Genomic DNA, 23509 nt, shown 5'->3' on the forward strand with positions numbered 1-23509 from the left:
TTGGTTGACATCGACCTGCATTGAATGTATGTAGTAAACTGGCATGAGAAATGTAGGAAATTGGTACGTGGTGGTACACTTGCCTGTGAAACCTCAAGCGATTGTGGACATGCCGCACGGAGTCCGGTCCGCTCACAGTACACCCGACTCTGACAGCGCAAACACACCAGTCGCGCGCGAAGGCAGGCTGGGGTGGGCGGGCGGGCGACCAGCGCTTCACTTTCGCTCCCATGTTAATGGACGTAGCTGTGATTCAGATTCAGATTCAGATTCCTTTATTAAGCCATTTGTGTAAAACACATTGGTAATTGTTGCAGCGTTTACAGTGTATGCGTTTTTTCCTTTCTTTTTTCACAGTAAACGACAAACACCAACACAGACACAGGACAAAAAACAGTGCAGTGGGGGATTAATCAATTAAATACATATATATATAAAGTGTAGAGTGCAGAGTTCCAGTAAGGACTAGTGCAGTGCAGTCAGTGTCATTGTGCCAGTGTCACTTGGGGGCAGAGGGGGAGGGGAGGGGGGGGGGGGGGGGGACCGAGGGGGGAGGGGGGGACCTGAGGCATTGATCAGCCTGGCGGCTGAGGGGAAGAAGCTCAGTCTGTGACGAGCTTTCACAGCCTTTGGGATCCTCAGCCTTCTCCCAGAGGGGAGCAGGGTGAAGAGGCTGTGACCGGGGTGGGAGGGGTCAGCCATGACCTTCATCGCCCTCTTCAGCGCCCTGGAGTCGTGCAGGGACCTGAGGGAGGGCAGGGGACAGCCGATCACCCTCTCCGCGGAGCGAATCACCCGCTGCAGCTTGGCGAGATCTTTTGCCGCTGCAGCGGGGAACCAGGAGATGATGGAGTGGGTGAGGATGGACTCAATGATGGCCGTGTAGAATTGGGCCATCATGGTCCTCGGCAGTTTGTATTTTTTTAACTGCCGGAGGAAGAACATCCTCCCCTGGGCCTTTTTGAGCAGGCCCGTGATGTTGAGCTCCCATTTCAAATCCCGGGAGATGGTCATGCCAAGGAATCGGCATGACTCCACGGAGGCCACCTGAGTGCCTCCCAGTATGATGGGAGGGGGCAGGGCTGCTTTCCTCCTGAAGTCCACTACCATCTCCACTGTCTTTTGAGCATTGAGCTCCAGGTTGTTGAAGCTGCACCAGCTCTGCAGCCTCTCGATCTCCCACCTATAGGCCAACTCGCCCCCCTGGAGATGAGACCCACCAGGGTGGTGTCGTCAGCGAATTTCAGGAGTTTGACCGAGGGGTGGAGAGAGGCACAGCTGTTGGTGTACAGGGAGAACAGTAGTGGGGACAGGACGCAGCCCTGCGGGGAACCGGTGCTGGTGGACCTAGAGCTGGAAATGCTCTTCCCCAGCCTCACCCGCTGAGACCTGTTGGACAGGAAGTCGGTAATCCACCTGCGAGTGGAGGCCGGCACCTGCAGCAGGGATATCTGGTGCTCCAGGATGGGTGGATGGATGGTGTTGAAGGCCGAGCTGAAGTCCACATACATACAGGATCCTGACATAGTTGCCCGCGCAGTCCAGATGTTCCAGCGTGTAGTGCAGAGCCATGTTCACAGCATCCTCTGTGGATCTGTTGGCTCTGTACGCGAACTGCAGCGGGTCCAGCACAGGATCGCTTGTGGCTGGAAGCGATCGTTTTTCTGCTTTGGTTGGATTCAGAGGCGTGCGCTACGCTCATTTTCACAGAAATACACCACACATATAGATGTTGTTCAACCAGCTAATGTGTCTGTATCTTTACCAATACAAATAAACTATATTACTATGCTTTTTCAGGAGTACAGTCACACTGATCATCATTCTAAAATGAATTCTAATTCTATTCTACATTCTAATTAATTATATAATAACTGGTTATACATGCAAAATGAACAATAGAACACTGGAACTGTAAATCTTAAAATAATCTTCAAACGGGGACTGACTTCGCAATATACTAGGCATTTACAGCTGTTCCAATGTAAATGTGCCTTCCTCCGTGCACTTTCGCCCGCTCGGTTCTCGCATGGAACCCACGAGTGCCTGCATGCGTGACTGGTGTGTTTGCGCTGTGAGGCTGAAGATTTAAGTGTACTGTACGCAGCACATACAGTATTTGCGATATCCTAATAAAACATGTCATTAGAATAATATAAGCATACTGTTCATTCATTACACACATAGGCTATACAGTGTCTGTGTGTGCGTGTGCGTGTGTGTGTGCGTGTGTGTCAAATCAGCGCAAAAAGGTCTTAAGTGGAGCTTCGACGAAAATTTTCTTAACTTTTGTCTTAAGTCCATTGGTGAATGAGACCCACTGTGTCTAACTTCCTCTTACCCAGAGTGCTATCTATCCATCAAGATAGTTTCCATGTGAAGTGCAGAGTTTTAGATATATCTGCCATAAGGGCGGCTACGTGGTGCAGTGGGCAAGGCGCTCACCACAAATACTGGAGACTGGGATCGAACAGGTTCGCCTCCCTGTTCGAGCCCAGCGCTCCACATTGCTTTCAGTTTAGCTGGTCGTCCGCACTAATACACATTGGCAGTATTAGGGGGAGGGAAACTGATGGGTGGGGATTGGGCGTTGTGGACAGTGACTCCTACAGGTCGGTTGGTGCGCCTCCAAAGCCCAGACCCCTGGCGCTGCAAGATCGAGCCGTGCAGGTGGAAAGATGCGACTGCTGCTACCTCGAGTATCGGAGGGGACTCGTGCTATGTATGACTTAGTCCACATTGCAGCCGGCTTGTGGGAGGCATGAAACAGCGTTCAAAAGACAGGGGAGGGTTGAATTGGATGATACGAAAATTGGGATGGGAGAAAAATAGAAAAATGGGAGAAAAAGTGGATAAAAAAAAAAGATATATCTGCCATAGCTGCTGTCACTCCACTACATTGGAGCTGAATGGCATCAGGTTTGTGGTGCTCAAAGCACCAACAAAAATACACTTGGATGGAAAATTCAACAGCAATGTCTCTTTTCAAGAAATCATGACACAGTTACTCAAGATAATCCACAGACCTTGTTGCGAACAGTTTCATTCGAAAACAGTTCTCAATTAAACTGTTCACAACAAGGTATGTGGATTATCTTGAGTAACTGTGTCATGAATTTTTTTAATACATTTTTTTGCCATTTAGCTGATGCCATTTAGCTCCAATGTATTGGAGTGACAGCGGACAGCTCTATGGCAGATATCTCCAAAACTAGGCGAATCACACCGAAACTATCTGGATGGATAGATAGCGCTCTGGGTAAGAGAGAAAATATGTTTTTTTATTTTTTATTATTCTACCTCATCACCAAAAGCACCTCACTTAGCATCTATACTTGCACCAATGGGAACATACTGCAGTGGGTAGTCCCAATAACATCACACTCTGCAGAGTCATCAGTGACATCTCCAGACCAGATGTAATAACATCACACTCTGCAAAACCATCAGTGACATCTCCAGACCAGATGTAATACCATCACACTCTGCAGAGCCATCAGCTTCAGACCAGATGCAATAACAATATAACATCACACTCTGCAGAACCATCAGTGACATCTCCAGACCAGATGTAATACCATCACACTCTGCAGAGCCATCAGCTTCAGACCAGATGCAATAACAATATAACATCACACTCTGCAGAACCATCAGTGACATCTCCAGACCAGATGTAATACCATCACACTCTGCAGAGCCATCAGCTTCAGACCAGATGCAATAACAATATAACATCACACTCTGCAGAACCATCAGTGACATCTCCAGACCAGATGTAATACCATCACACTCTGCAGAGCCATCAGCTTCAGACCAATGTCCCATCCAGTGGTGCAAAGCTGCTCTGCTACAGGCGCAGACAGAGCAGGTACCTCTCCCCACACAGCAAGGTTGCACAGCAAGGTTACATTTTATGCAGCCGCGACGGGCCTGTTACTGGGTCTTTTTACAGGCATTTCAAACTGGAGCGCTGTTGTTTTGTGAGGTCAAACTGAAATTAATGGCGGACATGACCCTATAAATGTATGTGTAATCAGTAAGCTAAACAGCTGACGGATCCGAGCCGGAGTGAGCAATTTCCCTCACATGCATCTTTTCCCCCCTGAAAGGTCCTCATTAACTGTTCAAATCGTGTTTACAAATTCATGAGGGATCAGGCGAAGAGGGAAGGCGAGTGAAAAGTATGGGTAAAATCATGTCCAGTGAATCAGTAATAGTGGATCAGCTGGCTGAGGCATGGCTCTGTCTCTGTCTCCCCCTCATGGTGCTTTAGAGAATGACCGATGCTGGGTTTAGTAACGGTGCTACAATGTCAGTGAAGTCCTGCATACATCCCTCTGATCCTCTGATTCCCAGTGCAGCGCCCCTGGAGCAGTTTGTGGGGGTTCAGTGCCTTGCTCAAGGACACTTAGACAGTTGTACTTTATGTACAGGAGATGTACTTTGAGGCTTGACTTTGACTTTTGAGGCTGTAAATATATGTAAACATTGGAGTAATACAGGCTAGGGCCGGGCAATTCATTGAGTTTCAATTTCAATTAGGATTTTGGTCTCCCATGATCATGAAAACAAGATAATCAAGATAAACCGATTATTGTGCCGCATGCTCAACTTCCTTCACAGCAGTGTAGAAGACGACAGAAAGGCAGCATTTGGTCAAGAAGAATGGTAAAACAGTCATCGTCGTATGATCAATGCGTAATCGTGTTTAATAATTGTGATTCAAACATCAATCAAAATAATTGTGATTATGATTTTTGCCATAATTGAGAGGCCCTAATACAGACCCCCGGATTTAGATGTATGGCGAGTTATTAGAGTTACACAGATAATTATAGCTTATTTTCCACGTACAAGTCAAATTTCTCAATGGCATTATGTGAATATACCCCAAAAAGTCATTCGATTCTGGATTGTAGCTGTAAGGTGAATGTAATGGAGGATGCTGTTGTTCATCCATTGTTCTGAGCATGGATAGCTAGGTTAACGCTTTAACTGCCACATGACAAAGGGGTAACCCTTTCACTACCACACTACAGAAGGTTAACCCTTTCACTTAACCATCTGTAGTGTGGTAATGAAAGGTTAACCTTCTGTAGTGTGGTAGTGAAAGGGTTAAGACAAGGTGGGGGAATCCAAATAAAGGTTGCTGTAAACTAGGGGGTAGAAACCTCAGACTTTACACAATAGGTTTTTGAATCTTTAGATTCGTTGACATATGATCGATATGACACCAGCTTCACACAATCACTTCACGACATTTCTATCAAGTCAAACACATACAACCAAAATGAGGTTGAGAGAGTGCTGTTTTATCACTACGCTCTTAACACTCCTAATGGAAAAACCTGAAGCACCCTTCTTCGGAAATAACAAAATAAGCAGCACTTGGCCATTTGTATGCATTTTCTGACAATCTCTATACAGTACATTTTGTACATTTGCATCGATTGAATCGGATCGTTGCCTTTTCAAAATCGCCGTTATTGATCTAAATCAATATTGTTACCACCGGTACAGTAGTTATATACATAGTTAATAATGGTAAAAAAACACTGTTATTGGACTGTTTTTTTTCCTTCATATAAATGTAATCTCCTGCAAATACACCTGAGGGTCACACCGTAGATGGAAGGTATTTTTCTCCATCTGAAAAAAAAATTGGCATCTGCCACGGCGTTGTCATCTTTCATGGTTAGAAATAAAATGTGATGTCAGATGTGTCTCCGTCTCAGACACAGGGGGCCTCGTCTCCACCTCAACCTGCTGACCAGGCATGTTCTCCTCCTCTTCACTTTATTATTTTAATTCTTTTACTGTAGGTGGTGTAGCAGTTCATCTCTGGAACCACAGCAGCACAGTTCTCATAGCATTCAGCTTCAAAGCATTTCAATTGTGTCTACCTAATCACAATACAAATTGTCCTGTTTCTGGTTTGAATGTGTGGGGGAAGAAATTATAATAAAAATGATGTATGTGTGTATATATATATATTATTTGTATGTGTGTATATATATGTGTATATATATATATATTATTTATTAATTTGTTTGCATAAATGTAGTATATATTTATATAAATGTGTGTATATACATATATACATATAGTATAAATTATAAATGTATATATTTGTATAAATGTGTATGTGTGTATATATATATATATATACATACATATATATAGTATAAATGTATATATTTGTATAAATGTGTATATATATATATATATTTCCCCTCCCTCCCAGTCACGGAGGTCCCCCCGGTGCATATGTTCAGTCTATATGAGGCTCGCTGCACTTGATCAAGTGGACCGGCTACGGCTCTGTGGGGATTACCCATCAAAGTGGAAAGCAATGGTAACTCAATGCCTCCCGTGGACAGTGATTGATGATAGCACTGTTTCATAACGAATCGCACCACCGCAGCGACAAGAGACTCACACATGGAGGAATGTTAATTGAAATGCTGTGTGTGCAAAAAGACACGCTTTTCAACTTGTGATGCTACCGAGATGTGTTTTACAGCAATGTACCCATACTGTAAACCAGCAGGAGATTAAGGGGGAAGAAAGGGCTATAACTTAGCGAGGAAGTTAACAACAACATGGTGATGCCGAACATGAACACGAAGCGGTAGCACTCACCGTATCACCGTCCGCGTGTCTTGTTGTCATAATCGGCGGGAAGCTGTCACGGCTGCCCACTCTGCAGGCAACGAAAGCCAAACCAGAATCTACATTTAGACATTTACACTTTTAGCTGACGCTTTTATCCAAAGCAGCATACAAGTTCTATAACAGGTCAGCAGGAAGGGTACAACTCTGGCAGCTAAGTAACAATGGGTCTCATTCCCGAACGGATTTACGACAAGAAATTTCCTCTCAGGCGTATTTGCGACATGTTAGGGCTGAAAGAGAGATTCCCCAAACTTCCCTGAGATTGGATTCGGCCGTGGCTGGGAGCAGAATTTAAGAGTGCTGAGGAGCACACTTATGATTGATTGATTGATTGATTGATTGAAAATGTTATTAACTTGACAGACTATGTTCTCCATGTTCTTAATGGCTTTATCATAGTGATTCCTTCATGTCAACCCTACAGGCCTCCTTGGAATTAATTACTTAATCATAATTAAAATAAATGTGACAATATTTGTACGATAAGAAATTACGCGGATGTCGGAAAAATAAATAATATAGATTCATCTGATCACAGGGCAGCTGGATTAACCATATCTGAACCAGCTATTTTGGACAAATGTATAATTACTTTAATTACTCAGATATTCAAACACAATTATGCAATTATTGTGAAATGATTGAAAATAATAATTATTTAATGCCTTCTGTGGAATTTGTATTTCTTATTTGTATCTGTTTTATTGATTAATTATACATTTGAAAGAATGCAGGTTATAGCCAACATGCAATATATCCCATGATTGGTACAATGGGACAGACATTTGTTTGATATAGCTATAACTTGCATACCTTCAAATATATCATTAATCAATAAAACAGATATTGAAATACACTATGTAGCCTACTACACCAACACTGCAAATGACAGTGGATAAATAAATAAGAACTAAAGCTAATCGCGTGGAAATAGACTGCATTAATATTCCATAAGTCTTGTGTGCGCCATTATAGCCTACGTGTCTAAGGAATGAACAGTAGGCTTATATTATTCTAATTACTTGTTTCATTAGGATTTAGTAGATACTATATATATGCTCTGCCCTATACATACAGTAAGTACAGTACACATATTAACACTTTGGTTGCCAACAATGAGATTTCTCATCCTAACTCGCCATGCGTTGTGTGCCAATAACGAGTTTTCTCGTTATTTAATCGTTATTTCTTTTATTAGCGATATCCATACATTTTTCATCCATCCAGCTTGACGTTATCATTGGGAATGGCTGAGCTCGAAAAGGGCAAATACCGCCCCCTATCGTCTCCCGGATGGTATTGCACATCATTGGATTGGAGTCGATGGGACTTGCATCAGAAAAAAATAACTCCGGTCCACATTTTACTTCTGGGGCATGCAACCTGATACTAGTGCATTCATTGAGGGGACTGGAAGCAGTGTGGATTATGTGTTTCGGAGTATAACGTTGGATCAATAAACGCGATATTTGGAATGGCGATCAGGAATTGGATTCATCTTTTTACAGAACATCTGATCTGAGGTAAGGACTGTGTTACCAGTTTTGGGTTAATCAGAGTTTTTTTTCACAGCGTTGACAACGTGTGTGTGTGTGTGTGTGTGTGTGTGTGTGTGTGTGTGTGTGTGTGTGTGTGTGTGTGTGTGTGTGTGTGTGTGTGTGTGTGTGTGTGTGGTGTGTGTGTGGTGTGTGTGTGGTGTCACTGGTGTGGCAGCAGGTTGCAGCTGAATGCTGGAGCGCACCGTTCTTAACACCTGAGCAAACACCCGTCGTAACTGCCGCCGTTAACGTAGTAATGTGCAACGTGTTCTTGTGGAGATTGTTCTGGACTATGTGTCTGGTCTCGGCGATCAAAGTTGCCTACAAGCGAGCGCTCCAAAGTGGGAGAATCTACCAACAACAATGGATTCCCCATGACCCGACGCCAATCATCCACCTGTCGGGCCTAGAGCTGCCGCACCACACGGACTTCTCTGACACGGCCCAGCCCTTGGATGAGCAGCGGTGGTCTGAATTTCAAGCTAGCGAGAGAGCCTTCAGGAAAAGCCTAGATTCGGAACACCGTGACGAGAAACACCACTACGTTTCATCGGGAGATCCTGGAATTTGGATCCGACTTTTACCCTCCTGAACGGAGTATTTTTCAGGAACGGAGCTTTTACAGCGGTAAATCACTGGGGACGCCCACTTGGATACCCTCTTCTGAAATACGTCGCTCGGGTTCTGAAAAAGTTCCCGGTGAAAGAATCACTCCCAGATGCACTAATACCCGCACTAGTCACCACCTGGATTGAATCACAATTGCAATTTATCCGAGAGACAGTGCAGCCGTCATTAACATCAGCGGGAGGCGACCAACAGACAAGGAAGGTGAGCCGAAACAAGCTGTCCTACCTCTGGCAACACAAACGTTCTAAAGCCATTCAGATTGTGTTAAACAACAGTGAATATCCCAGCCCCCCTCCGTGCCCCAGTAACTGCGAGCAAGTGCAGTCTTATTATCAGCAGAAATGTCAGGGAGAAATGCGCATTGGCGACCCTCTCCCTGTACCACCATGGCATCACACGCTATCCCCCACGGAGCCAGCCTGTTTTTTACGCATTTTACGCAGGAGGAGGTGGAGACAGTGTTGCATGCTCTCCCTAACAATAAATCGAGTGGCATGGACGGTGTCACTTATGAGTCACTCAAAGCCACGGAGCCAGGTATCTTAACATCAATCTTTAATGCCTGCCTGGAGAACAAAAGAGTGCCTGAGTCATGGAAGGGTGCTCTCGTCCACAGAATTCCCAGACAATATCCCAGACAACCCATCAACCTGGAGAGACATTTCACTTCTTCCTACCATCTACAAGGTATTTATGAAATATATCCTTGAACGTGTCTTGCCTTGGCTTGTGGATAAAAACATACTGTCTCCCAAACAAAAGGCCTATATCAACAGGCAGGGCAGTACATTTTATTCAGTGTTTCTGGATTTTCGTGATGCTTTTGGAACCCTAGCACACAATGTCATGCCGACAGCCCTTGAGGAAATACATCTACCCCAGGTATTCATTGATATCGTTAGGCATGTTTACTCTGGTTTATACAAACAGGTGATTTGTGGCAAACAGCTCACAGACCCAATCCCACTCTAAGTAGGTATAAAGACAGGCTGTCCATGGAGTGCAGTCAACTTTGTACTCGCTATCAACTCATGGTTAAAATGGCTTTGTAGTTGCGCTCCCGCTAATGTGATTTCCCCTAACCCCGTCCAGGGGTATGCAGACGATGTAATAGCCTCCAGCCAGGAGGTTGTCATAAACACCATGCTCTCCAGAACCGACTCCTTCCTAGAGTGGTCTGGATTAGAGGTCAAATATGCTAAATGTGCTGTATTCTATGAGAGGCGGAGCGGGGGAAACCGCTAGTACCGGGCAAAATCAGATATAATTCCCACATTTACAGTTGATAACAAGCCACTGAGAGTCTACGCACGTCATGAAACATATACCTATCTGGGTCATAAATTTAATGTAGCAGGTGAATGGGAACAACAAGTGAGTGAAATTATCTCTGATTACTCAACCAGATTAGATTTAATTGATTAATCGCCCCTGCCACTCATCATGAAGCTTGAAGCAGTCAGACAGATAGCCCTGGTCAAAGTTCAGCACCTATTCTCAAATGTACATATTCCTTGCAAATTTCTTTGTGAGATGAACAATAAAACCGGAATAAGACCTGCAGAGACGCAAGGTCCCCCTGGCGTGTGGGTCAGATCCAAACTTCCTGGGTTACAAGAAGAAAGCAAGTGGAAAGCTGGACAGCCGCGCCCCCGGATTCGGGGTGTGGTCTGACTGGCCAGACCTGAATGACCTATGCGGCTGGTCCAACGTGGCCCTGGAGTGGGTGGGGCCGGACTTAGACGCTGTTAATGTTTCTGAGGAGATCATCTCTGACCCTACCATCTCCGTGAAGGCCACCATTGACATCTGTGGAACGTGGCATGAACTGCCACTTACCAATGCCCGTGGCCATCTCATGTCGGCACAACAACAACGCCAACGTCAACACTGGACTGAGCTTAAACTGCAAGGGAAGCACACAGTTTTTTTAAATGTAGCTATTGATGAGAGCATCATCATTTTTACTTTAAAAGCTAGGCTACAGGTTTTACCATCAATGCTCAACCTTTCCATCTGGTTCCCTGGCAGTGTCAGTTCCACACTCGGGTCACCTGCAACATATAAGCTGTATAAGCACACCAGTGTGAAGCCATATATGCTCAATCTGTGTAGGGACAATTCACTGTTCTCTGATATTTCAGCAAACACCCCCGATCCGATATTGTTATTGTTAATGAGAATAACAGAGAGGTTCTCATCCTAGAAGTTGGTTGCACGTTTGACTACAGTCTAGAGGAAGCCTTTACAACCAAAATGTTAAAATATCAACTGTTAGACCATACCATATCACAACTCGGCTACAACTGTAAACTTTTAGTCTTCATATTTGGAAGCCTGGGTCATGTCCATAAGTTGGGTGTTAGAGGCCTTCAGATGGCCGGTCTTCCGAAGAGAAGAGCCAAACAATTAGCAAGATATTGCTCAGTGTCAGCAATTATTGGCAGCCGGGCAATTTGGAGAAGACGCTGCTATCTGTATCCATGAGCTGTGTGTAGATTGTCAGGTTCATCATCCATGTGTGTGTGTAACTTTGGTGGCCATTGTCAATTTGGGCACGATTGTATCAGAATAACCCACAATGCACTGATAATATTTGTGTCCTTTAAACATTGTCTTTATGTGGACATAAATAAATATTCTAAATGTGTGTGTGTGTGTGTGTGTGTGTGTGTGTGTGTGTGTGTGTGTGTGTGTGTGTGTGTGTGTGTGTGTGTGTGTGTGTGTGTGTGTGTGTGTGTGTGTGTGTGTGTGTGTGTGTGTGTGTGTGTGTGTGTGTGTGTGTGTGTGTGTGTGTGTGTGTGTGTGTGTGTGTGTGTGTGGCGTTAGGCGCTGAGCGCGGCACGAATAAAAGATTTTTCAGCCCGCTTTAGTATCGTGCATAAGAACACAAATACTCTCGACTAGCGTTTATTTGAAAACGATTCATAAATCAGCCGGAAAATGACAACGTGTTTTGTGTATTCCAGTAAATGGCTATTATCGCGGAATCTTTTTTTCTTTCTAGAAATCTCCAAAACTATACTCGTATTCAAAACGGTATAAAACGGAAATGTACTGATGAAAAAACTATCCGTTTCAGATGTTGACTGCAAGCAAGTCATTGATAAGCGACGGGTGTATTAGACCCATAGCCATAATTTAGGATATAGTTTAATCACTCGCATATGTGCTCGTCCTCCCATTGATTAACGTGCTGGCATACAAGCGATAATTCGTCATATCCGGCCGGCACACAATGTGTTAAGGCCGCCAGAGTCGGGCAGCGGACTGGTGGACTGTACTATGCAGCGCAGTATCTACGATCTCCTAATAAAACAAGTCATTTGAATAATATAAGCCTACTGCGTTCATTCATTACGCACGTAGACTATACAGTACTGCGAGCGTGTGTGTGTGTGTGGGGGGGGGGGGGGGTGCGCGCGCTGTGACAGGTGGTCACGAGTAGTAGCCTGTATTCTGTATAATGATGACAATACATTAATCTAATCTCATTTTGATCTGTCGCAAAGTGCTTCCGCCACCATTTTCACACGGCTGCATCATTAGTTGCATTTAATGAGCTGGACAGGTGTGTCTAAACTCTCGACTTTTCTCAATTTCATTTGCACACGGCACAGAGCCTGCCTTATAAGGAGCTCTGGAGGCGTTGTTTTGTATGCAAATGACCTAGACTGGAACGCACGTTCATGTTTCAGAATGGTGACATTCCTCATCGCCGGTATCTCAGCTGTGATCGTTTGAGCCACTTAAGACATCTTCCCCACGCGTTGGGGACTCAGAGTGACCTTGTCGTCGATTCTGTCACAGTCGGTTCCAAGATAAGTCTTCCAAGAGAAGTCTTTGGGAAATATTGGGGAATGAGACCCAATGGGCCTCATTCACAAAGCGATATAAGAACAGATTTCCTCTTATTTTGTTCTTACCTAGGATTCAGCAATGATTTCTTATTTTTGCTTTTCTCTTAGGCAAGACCAAATTCTAAGAGTGGTCGAGAGCAGATAAGAAACTCTTACCCAGATGAAGGGGAAATATTGTCAATTGCGCCCAAATACAACTTTAAAAACCCAGAACTTTTCAATTATTATTATTATAACTTATTGTGTGCGTTCTGCTTCTGAAATGGATTATATATTGCTGTTAGAAGCGTTAGATGCTCTGGCCGCCCAGGCAAGAATGGAGAACGGTCTAATCCTGTGCCTCCACACCTACAAGTTCTGAGTACACTCTGGGTTTTAGCCACAGGGACCTTTCAGAGAGATAGATGACAGGTCCGGTATTTCAAAACCTACTGCGCGATTGGCTCTTGACAGGTGCGCAGTCGTTCAGTATTGACAAAGCTTACTTTGCTGGAACGATTAATTTTGCACATATACAGTAAGTGTGTGTGTGTGTGTGCGTGTGTGTGTGTGTGTGTGTGTGTGTGTGTGGCAGGTGGCCAGGAGTGCGCAACTAGACGGTATAAATATGGAATAATAATAGTCTATTCCACTATATACAGCTATAGGTGCTGTATGATGACAATACATTTTAATTAGGGATGTTCGATATTGGCTTTTTTACCGATATCCGATATACCGATATTGTCCAACTCTTAATTTCCGATACCGATATCAACCGATACCGATATATGCAGGGTTTCCCCCCCAAAAAAACGGAATAATTTCAGGTAATTAACATTACGTATCTCTTGTCGTGGAATTAACACAACATTATGCATACTTTTGACAATAAATAAAATAAGAATGTGTTCTTTACTTGCTTGCCTGGGTATATAAAGGTAAAATCATTTTTTTAATTAAAATTTTTTAACTCGATTTTCAGTTTACGGCAAGGCTAGAGGTTCAATCGGTTGCATCCAAACGTCTACGGGACATTCGATGCATATGCTGTGGTTGGTTATGTCGTGGGCCAAATTGAAATCGGATGGAGCAGATATCGATCAAACAATTGGAATATTATTTTTGGAATACTCCCGATCAGGGGCGGAGCTTCCTACAGGCAATATAATTCTTTAGTGTGCACTTTACATTTATTCTTAGCTCTTGTTCTTGCTTGTAAAAAATAAAGGTGCAGTACTTTACTGTATAACTCTTAACCCTTTCACTGCCACACGACAGAGGGTTAACCCTTTACTATCACACAACCGACGGTCGTGAAAGGGTTAACCTTCTGTGTATTGTCGCAGTGAAAAGGGTTAACCGTTTGGTAGCGCGGCAGTGAAAGGGTTAAGATGTTTTGATTTTTGGGGGGGGGGGGGGGGGGGGGGGGGGCAGTGGTGAAGCTCGCCTAGGGCGCCAAATGTGCTAGGTCCGCCCCTGCTCCCGATCAAAGGTAAGGATCATCTGACGTAAATTCTGGCTTGATTGTGCAAGGTTTTCATACCGATCCAGCTGATCAGCGTTTTTAGCGTTCAATACTAATGCCGTTACTGGTAATCAATCATCAGAAACGACCCCCCCCCCCCCTTTCATGCATTCATGATGAAACATAATAGCTACTGTATAGATTTGATTCGGGAATACTAGCGTGTATAGGCAAGAAACGCCTATATGGCTATTACGCAGCCTTTCAGGAATTACCCCATACCGCTGTAAAACCATACTTATATTCACCACGGTATAACACGGGAACGTATAAATGAAAAAATTATATATTTTTTGCATCTTGAAGAAGAAGAAACACAGTGTCAAATTACTATAATATTGTATCCATGGCTATAATATAGAATATAGATTTAGCTCTACAAACAAGGCCACGCAGTCGTATCTTTTAACGCTTGGCCCAGCTACAGCGGTCCGTGTCTAATGGCTGGCACTGATTGAGTTAATAGACGGTTAAGAAGAAATATAAGAAAAATAATAAGAGAGTATTGGTGAATATTGTAACTGATATATTGTAACTGATTGTATAACTGATAGGGCATACACATCTGCACGTTGATTACACTGCCTACTTGCTCAGATGCGTATATTCAGAGTTAATTATATTGTACACTGCCTATTTTTCTACTGTACTATCATTTTATTGCCTGTATTATGTCTTCTACTATTACCATGCCCCCCCCCCCCCTCCCCCATGCTGCTATGATGCCTGCATTTCCCCAAGGGGATCAATAAAGGAATATCTTATCTTATCATATAGACAGATTAGCATAGTAAGTTATACTATAGGCAAGTAAGATTATTTAGCAGCAAATTGCATGATAGTAAAATACAGTATGAAGGTTAGGAATGTGCTATTTCATATTCAATGCAAGAGAATGTAGAATAAATAAACAGATACGCTGTAGAGGTAAGATCCTATTTCTTGCTTGAGAAGAAGACGTCTTGTACCCTCCGTGTTTCTCGGTGTCGTGCAGCCTGTTCTCCCCAGCCATGCACTCGCAGGAGGGGATCCAGTGGTTGTACGGCAGAGCCCTGAACCTAGCAGCTCCCACGGCCACGTAGTACTGGTTGTTCTTCAGCTCCGCAGAACCACGTAGAATGTGTCCGTCTAACGTGTACAGTCTGGGAATTCAAACCGGGGGAGAATGCAAGTTGAAAACCTTCCCAATTTCAAACGGCAAGCGTTCAGGATATGGCTTGGGTTCATTCTAAATGGCCTAAAATACTGTAGTGTAGAGCACAGTAGTGATAGCATAAGGATACAGTGGGTTGCCAAACTATTCACCCCCCTTGACTTCTAAAGTACTCTTATTTTGTCTATTAAATTCTAATTCTAGTCAATTAGCCTACATTTAAATAACAGAGACATCTATTTTGCGCCTCCATGCTTCATTTGAGCCATATTGGCACACTGGCTAAAAACGTGTTCAACCTTTCATATCAAATGTCACTCAGGTGTAATCATTAGATTGTACCGTATGTGAGGTTTTCAACAATGTTTTTTGTGTTATTCTGTCTGTCATGTTAATGGGGCTTAATGTGATTTCCACTGAAGCACAGTAAGGGGTATGTTTGCTGGTTCCATGTTTGCTGGTACACTAGCATCACAGCTGGGCAAATAAATTTAAGACCCCCCCCCCGTGCGACAGAATGTCATGTACTGTAATTGAATTTAACTTTCCTCAGAAGCATTCTATATTACCACTTATTTGTCAAACACTCACCCCGGAGTTGTTGAAATGGTCCCAATGTGTCAAAACTTAAATGGGGAATCTGTCTGCTGACATTTTGATTTGAATATTAAATTCGTTATTTTCTCTCCAAGTCACATTCTAATGAACATGACGGAGCCAAGAGAGGAGACAGACTCTCCACTGAAGTTTTGACAAGTTGGGACCATTTCAACAACTTCAGGGTAAGTGTTTGACAATAAGTGGCCCAGATTTTATGTCTAGGTAATATAGAATGCTGATTCTATAAAAAGACTGATTCAAATGGATCTTCAATTAAATAATACGATATTGATAGATATCCCAGATTGATCTTTAAAAATATATATAAATATTATGCATATATGCTATATTGTGTTGGCCATGTTACAATATTAAATTAGTTATTTTCTCTCCAAGTCATATATAACCTCATAACTCCAAAAACCCAACTTTTCAGCAGATGAAAAAAACGAACACAGATTTGAGGGCGAATAGAGTTAGGAGGTTTAGACAGATGATCGGTTTAATGCTTTTCCATTGTTTAAACTTTGTAAAACCCACACACACATATGGAGGATGATCTACGGAGTTGATTTATATTAAAAAAAAAATTAAAATGGAGTTATGAGGTTTTGTCCCGCCAGCAGCGAAATTATGCTATATTGTGTTGACTGCTGTAGTGTGTTGGTTATGTTAAATAAAAAGTACATTAATGTAACTGCTTTGTGGTCAATTATTAATATTTCTAATAATGCACCAGGTTAGAGGGCTCCTTGTACAATTTACAGCATTAGTTCTCTGATAATCTCTTTCATATCCAAGCAAAACTGGTATTTCAACTGAAATATCCCTAATATCTGAATCCATATTGAATCAATTTGGGAAATCGAACAAGGTCCTTGTGAATCAGAATCGAATACATTTTGGAAATCAGTGGCGATACCCAGCCCTACTTCTGAGTAAGTAAAATTAAATGACATGACGTACCGTCGCCCATGGGGATCTTAAAGGAACACGCCAACATTTTGGGAAATTAGCTTATCGTCTTCTCCAGAGAGAGACAAGACGATAGATACCAGTTTCCTCTCTGTGCGTTCAGTAGAAAGCTATCTGGCTGCATGTTAGCCTAGCTTAGCACAATGAATGGAAGCGGACATGACCGGTTAGCCTTTGGGAGAGGTGTTAGTTGGACAATGCCTAGGCTAACCGGTCATGTCCGCAAAAATACAGATAGATGTCTTTCTCATTTCTCCGTTGACTTCCATAGTAAGGAAGTCAACGGAGAAATGAGAAAGACATCTATCTGTATTTTTGTGTACAATGTATGAAAAGTCAAGCAGGCTGAATATTTCCGCAACCCACTGTATGTTAAAGCCAGATGATAAACTTCCTAAAAGCAGTAGGCCAATGGGTAAATGCCTGACACTCATAGACGGCTAACTGCAAACGACATAGCCTGGCTCCCCTATTACCTGTACACAGCACCAGTGCGTAGATGCACTTTCTCAGTCACCATGGCCAAGACGTTTTCCCAGCTTGTGAGAGTATACTTTGGGATCAATATGCGAGCTGGAGGAACCATGATGTCTCCGTTGGTAAAAACACTGTGAAATACAACACAGGAAACTTGGTTTATAATGAATTCATCATGCAAACATTGGAAAATGCGTGTTTGTCCATAGTATAACATTGTTTTCTATTTACATTCATGACAAACTATCCAGCTGAGAATCAATACTCACTTAATGGTACATGACTCATTAATATTTGTCTTCCAGCGAGCAGGAACTATTATTCTGCTGTGAACGACTGGTTGGATCTGAAAATGTCACAATCAAACTCTTTCTTAATGTAATGTTTAAAGGCCCAATCAATGATCCAAACATAAGCAAAAGGTATCCCCACCACCAAATAGCAATGGAGACATGTTTCTATTCTCTATTGTATCTGCTCAGCTCAGACATGGACTAACACTAGACCACATGTATGAGTTTTTAAATTGTATTTGCTGTGTATTGTGACTGTAAAAGGTTTGTTTGTAATGTTTGTAAAGTAAACATAGAGCTGACCTATCCTCTGCTTCATGATGGGCCAAGAAAAAAAAGCACATTTCCTGCTGCTGATTTATTTTGCACTTAATCTCACACACATCCAAAAACTCTAAACCGTTTTGCACACATTCATTTAGTTTGGCAGCTATTGAGAGGAAATGTGTTTGAATATGGCCACCAGTGAAACCTTGGGTGTCAGGATGGCCGAGTGGTCGAAGGCGCCAGACTCAAGATTAAAATCCTTCCGTAGTAATGGGTGTTCGGGTCTCTAAATGGAGGCTTGGGTTCGAATCCCGCTTCTGACACATACTTATTTTCCCCAAATTTCACCAAGGGGATCAATAAAGGAATAGTATCTCATCTTATCTATAAAAATGTTTATCTACATAATTTCATGGTGTTGTAATTAACATAGCACAGGGATTCAATGTCAATTCAGTGGCCATATTCACCAATTCAACTAATTTACTCTCGATAACTGTCAAACAAAATTAATGTGTGCAAAACTATTTAGAGTTGTTGGATGCGTGTGAGATTATGTGAAAAATAAATCAGCATTGTTTTTTGGTGACGTGCCCCTTTAATGCTCCATTATGTTGATGTAAATCCCTGATTGAATCCCAGTGTTGTGTTACAGCACCATGACATGATGTAGGTGAAAAAATAGTCATTGTCTTATAGAACTTACTACCTTAAGTTAGGGGAAAATACTATGTGTCAGAAGCAGGATTCTAACCCACACCACCATTCAGAGAACAGTATCCAAGTGTCCAATATAATGCCGGGAAAATACCAGTACTAACATTATCAGACTGTCCCCTGCCATTTGTGATCAGAGACATTTCTAAATTATGTCTAAACTGTTACAGTTTGTTGTCATTCAGGAGTCTTTAAAATGGCCCTCTAATGTCGAAGCCACTATACTGGGACCCCCCACCCCCACTGGCAAAAGTAGCATTTGAGGATATACAGCACCTGGAAACATTTGATGGGTAATGTCGTCAAACAGCGACCTCTAGGCAAAAGATGACAATATGGTGCTGCGCTTTGTTTACAGTTTTGTTTTTGTCTGGTCACTCTGGTGTGTGGATTGGATTGCAGGCGCAGCGAGTAATGGACGAGGGTTGCTAGTACTGCTGGTCACATGCTCTACTAATATAAGAGAGGTCCGGAGGTTACTAAACTCCAAACCACATGGCGGACCAAAACAAAAAAGTAAACAAAGCGCAATACCTCTATTTTGCTTAAGTGATTCAACGACAGGTGTTCTTACCGGCTCACTCTTCTTTTGCTGTGGTTTCTTGGTTGTTATTTGCCAATAGCTGGAAAGATAAAGTGATCACATAAATGGGCTGATTCATACAACTCAGTAGCAGCCTAGGTCACTCGATTATTCTCGCTGGGAAATGCAAAGTGGTGTGATGATAATTGCTGCCTAATTACAAGGTACCTACTCCAGCCTCTTGAACCGCTCTGTTCCAGCTGCAACATATCTCTCCCCGTGCTGCAAGCTGTCCAAGCCGGACACCCTGTGCCCTTCCCGGGGAGTGTAAACATTCCTCACCGCTCCGAACGGAGCTTCAACACCATGAGTCAAAGACGTCAAAAAACTGTCAAAAGTTGACGCTTGTCGCTGATTAACCACTACCTTTCTCCCGGGATAAAAAGCGTCCCCGTTTCTGTATACAACTATTGTTTTGATCGGAGGCGGAGTTCTCGTACCAGATGCGCCGGTCATAATCAATAGTCATGGATGATAGTGATACACACACTAGCGTTCAGCTTGTTGTGGCAAAAGTCACCCCGTCAAGCTGGCAAGTTAGCCCGTTACATTTGAACTCATGGACGTGTAGCCTAAATGGAGATATATGATATGGGAACCAATTCCACTTGAGAGGGTAGCATCATACCAAGAAACATATCCCCTTTCGGCGTTGTTAGGGTTGTTTCCGTTACCACTAACGTTAATTCACATGCTGGTTCAAATGTTTGATGAGTTTCCAAGGAAACCAAGTGGGGGGACAGGCACTCGGGTATGTGGAGGGCTGGAGGCCCGTCTCTAGGGTAGGGTATGTGTGGGCGGTGGTGGTGGTGGCGGCCGGGGTCACCATATTCTAAGCTTGACTACTAAATATCTAAATGTGATTTGTCTTTGGTTGAGGATGACTTGTGCCTCTCACAAATTAGCAACCCAAATCTCTCATTTGGAATACGGTAGCAAATAGCAATAGTCTACAACACCGATTGCCTGGCAGTGCACTACAAGTGGACAGTCACAGAGCAGAGGTAACCAGAGATTACTCCAACAAGCTAATTGTTTTTTTTGCCAGGTATCTCCTGGTCAATGAAATGCATAATTCATCCCGCCATTAATTATAAATTTCTTAAGGGACTCGTGCTGTGCTTTATTAGGATAACTGCACCATGCATATTCAGATTTGTCTGTCTTCTTGGGGAGGTAATAGCATCTAATCTGGCTACATTAAAAAACAATATCATCAACTGCTGTAAAATAACTTTTATTACTGACAGCTACACCATAAAGGTTACTAGCCTAGGTTGTACAGTACTATAGCCTATTGCTTTTTCACCCCTTAGCATTAGGCTATAATCTGACAGATAAGCAGACATGCCTATCAACAAGGATGTGATTATATGATTGTTAAATGTATTGCAATTGGTAAAGTTGTATACATTAATTAATTAGCCTAAATAGTTTGGAATCAAATAATCACTACTGTATGTCAGCTTACTACTATTGTAGCCATTTTGTGCCTGCATTTCATTCTCAGTAGTCTCAGTGCTGGAACCTATGTAACTGAGAAGTTTGTGTGACACTGTGCGGTCATCCAAACCAGTGACTTCACTGTCTGGTAAGCAGCAGAAAGGTCGGATCATGGGCTTCATTTTACAAGCTTAAGTGTAAACGGAGAAAGATTCCCAGAATGACACACACACACACACACACACACACACACACACGTAAGATAACCAACCAAGGATGATAGGGAGACTAGTAGGTCAATGATGGTGAGGTGGTGTAAATGGTAGATGGTGCATTTATATAGCGCTTTTATCCAAAGCACTTTACAATTTGTTTCTCATATTTTACCCATTCATTCACTCACACATTCACGGCAGAGGTGACCATGCAAGGTGCCAACCTGCTCATCGGGAGCAGTTCAGTTAGGTGTCTTGCTCAAGGACACTTGTTGGACATACTGCCCAGGAGGAGCAGGAGCGGGAATAGAACGGGGAACCTCCGGATTACCAGACAACTGCTCTACCTCATGAGCCACTGTTGCCCCATGGTGCGTTGACAGTGAGGTTGTGGGATGGTAGTGGTGCTACTGGAGTGGGTTTGCTCAGAGTGCGTATATAGAAGGGGTGGTTTCCAAGGAAACTATAAAATAAGGAAGGGTCATCATGTCAGAACACCAGTGTTCTATGCTCTGCTTGGTGCCAGACTTTGGTGTCAGTTCTATTGAAGCCTGTACTGTATTCAAATAAAAAATATACAAGCTATCTGAGGAAATATCAACCAATATGTCAAACGTTAACTAGTGTTAACAGTGCAACAAAGTGCAAATGATTCTGACATCTGAGGTAATAAATGACTTGATTGATTGATCGAAAATTGTATTAACAGATTGCATAATGGGTACAATACAGTATGGCTCAATACACACAATTGTAAGGGGATGCAGACCAGAGAAAGACTTTCGTCTTGTTTACATCAGGGTCCCCCATTTTCAATTTATCATAATGACATACAGATAGACAGTACTGCTACATCTATACATTTATGACATACCAGATTTACAAATACAGTACTGTTTGTGATACAAAAAGAGTCTAAACTGTACATTGGATTATCGACAAAACCTTACTTGGTCCCAAGAAGAGGGTCTCGTGTATTATTGGGTTAGGACATTTACTGTACATTGTCAGGGGTAGGGTTATACATTTGGGCACAAAGGGACACCTGGACATTACAGGGGCCAGTTTCGAATTGCAGTCTCTCGTAGGTGCTCTTTGAGAGTGGTTTTGAAAGTGGGTAGTGATTCACATTCCTTTACAGCTGTGGGTAGGGCGTTCCACATTGATGTGGCATAATTGCGAAACGTGTTTAGTCCCTTGTTTGAGCCAAATCTGGGTTTAACATGATTTGTGGAGCTCCCTCAGGTGTTGTGGTCGTGGTATTCACTGACCTTTGGGAAGTATTTTGTCATGTACATGGGTACCTTAGTCGTGTAGTGTATCTTGTAGACCAGGCCCATTGCAAGTTGCTGTACTCTGTTGTCTACTCTAAGCCATCCTAGGTTGTCAAAGTGGGCAGGGGTGAGGTGGGTTCTAGGAGTAAGGTCAAGCAGTAGTCTGACCAGTTTGTTTTGAGATGTTTGTAATTTTGTTTTTAGCGCCTTTGAGGTGCTTTGGTACCATGAGGTGCAAGCATAGTCGTAGTACCCTTGAATGAGTGCTCCTGCTAGAGTCTTCAGGGTATTCTTGTTTACCAGAGAGGAGATCCGGTACAATAATCTAGTTCATTGGTTGACTTTTTTTTATTACATTGGATGTCATTTTGTCACAGAAAAGATTTGCCTCTAGGATGAAAGGTCATAAACGAGGAGATGGCTGATCCTGCATTCAACTCGATGAACTGAAAGTTTTCACACTTGGCACCAATGTGTGTCCATGCGCTACACAGTGATAATAATAATAATAATAATAATAATAATAATAATAATAATAATAATAATAATAATAATAATAATAATAATAATAATAATAATAATAATAATAATAATAATAATAATAATAATAATAATAATAATAATAATATCTTAAATGTATATAGCGCCTTTCAGGAGACCCAAGGCGCTTAACAGCTAAGGGAGGGGGACAGGGAACAACGTAACAACAAAATAATAATCAAAAGGAAGGAAAGAAAGAAAAAAGGAGAAATCAGGCAGAGTCATTTACAAATTTGGTGAAAAGGTGGGTTTTGAGTTGGGATTTGAAGGAGTGCAGGGATGTAGCACTACGGATGTTTGGAGGGAGTGAGTTCCAGAGGGTGGGTGCGGCCACAGAGAAGGCTCTGGGACCTTATAGTCCGCATGTTGGTGGTGGGGATGGAGAGGAGACCGGAGTCAGAGGACCGCAGCCTCCGGGGCGGGATGGAGGAGGTCCGCTAGGTACCGGGGGGCAAGGGAGTGAAGGGCTTTGTAGGTGATGAGGAGGTGATGTAATGACCCTTCCTTCTTTTATTGGTTCCTTCGTGGTTTCCAGGATACAATTCACAGTTCAGCCTTCTGGACGCGTTGAAGGCCAAACTTAAGTAAACATTTGTGAAGGGGGGCAGAGAGGTTGCTCTGCGAATCCTGCAGCAACACGCACACTTTCTGCACCTGTCTGACCCTAAAGGTGGACTCACAGGTATACAGTATGGCACAAGGGATGAATTACACTGTATCCTGGCTGTAGGTAGGTGCAGCTCCAGGGCACTAGTGCAGATG

General features: G+C 42.9%; 1 protein-coding gene across 1 annotated transcript; it reads right to left on the reverse strand.

Moving 5' to 3' along the window:
• Positions 1-13031: 13031 nt before the first annotated feature.
• dcdc2c (doublecortin domain containing 2C) lies at positions 13032-19731 on the reverse strand (the record flags this gene model as incomplete). The annotated part of the gene is made up of 6 exons (XM_084311185.1): positions 13032-13071; positions 15179-15352; positions 17415-17546; positions 17685-17761; positions 19267-19315; positions 19448-19731. The coding sequence occupies 6 exons, from the start codon at positions 19729-19731 to the stop codon at positions 13032-13034; spliced, it is 756 nt and encodes a 251-aa protein (XP_084167311.1).
• Between the last annotated feature and the right edge of the window lie 3778 nt (positions 19732-23509).

This window comes from Notolepis coatsorum, assembly GCF_963971535.1.
Source record: "Notolepis coatsorum genome assembly, chromosome: 3".
NCBI classification, from domain to species: domain Eukaryota; kingdom Metazoa; phylum Chordata; class Actinopteri; order Aulopiformes; family Paralepididae; genus Notolepis; species Notolepis coatsorum.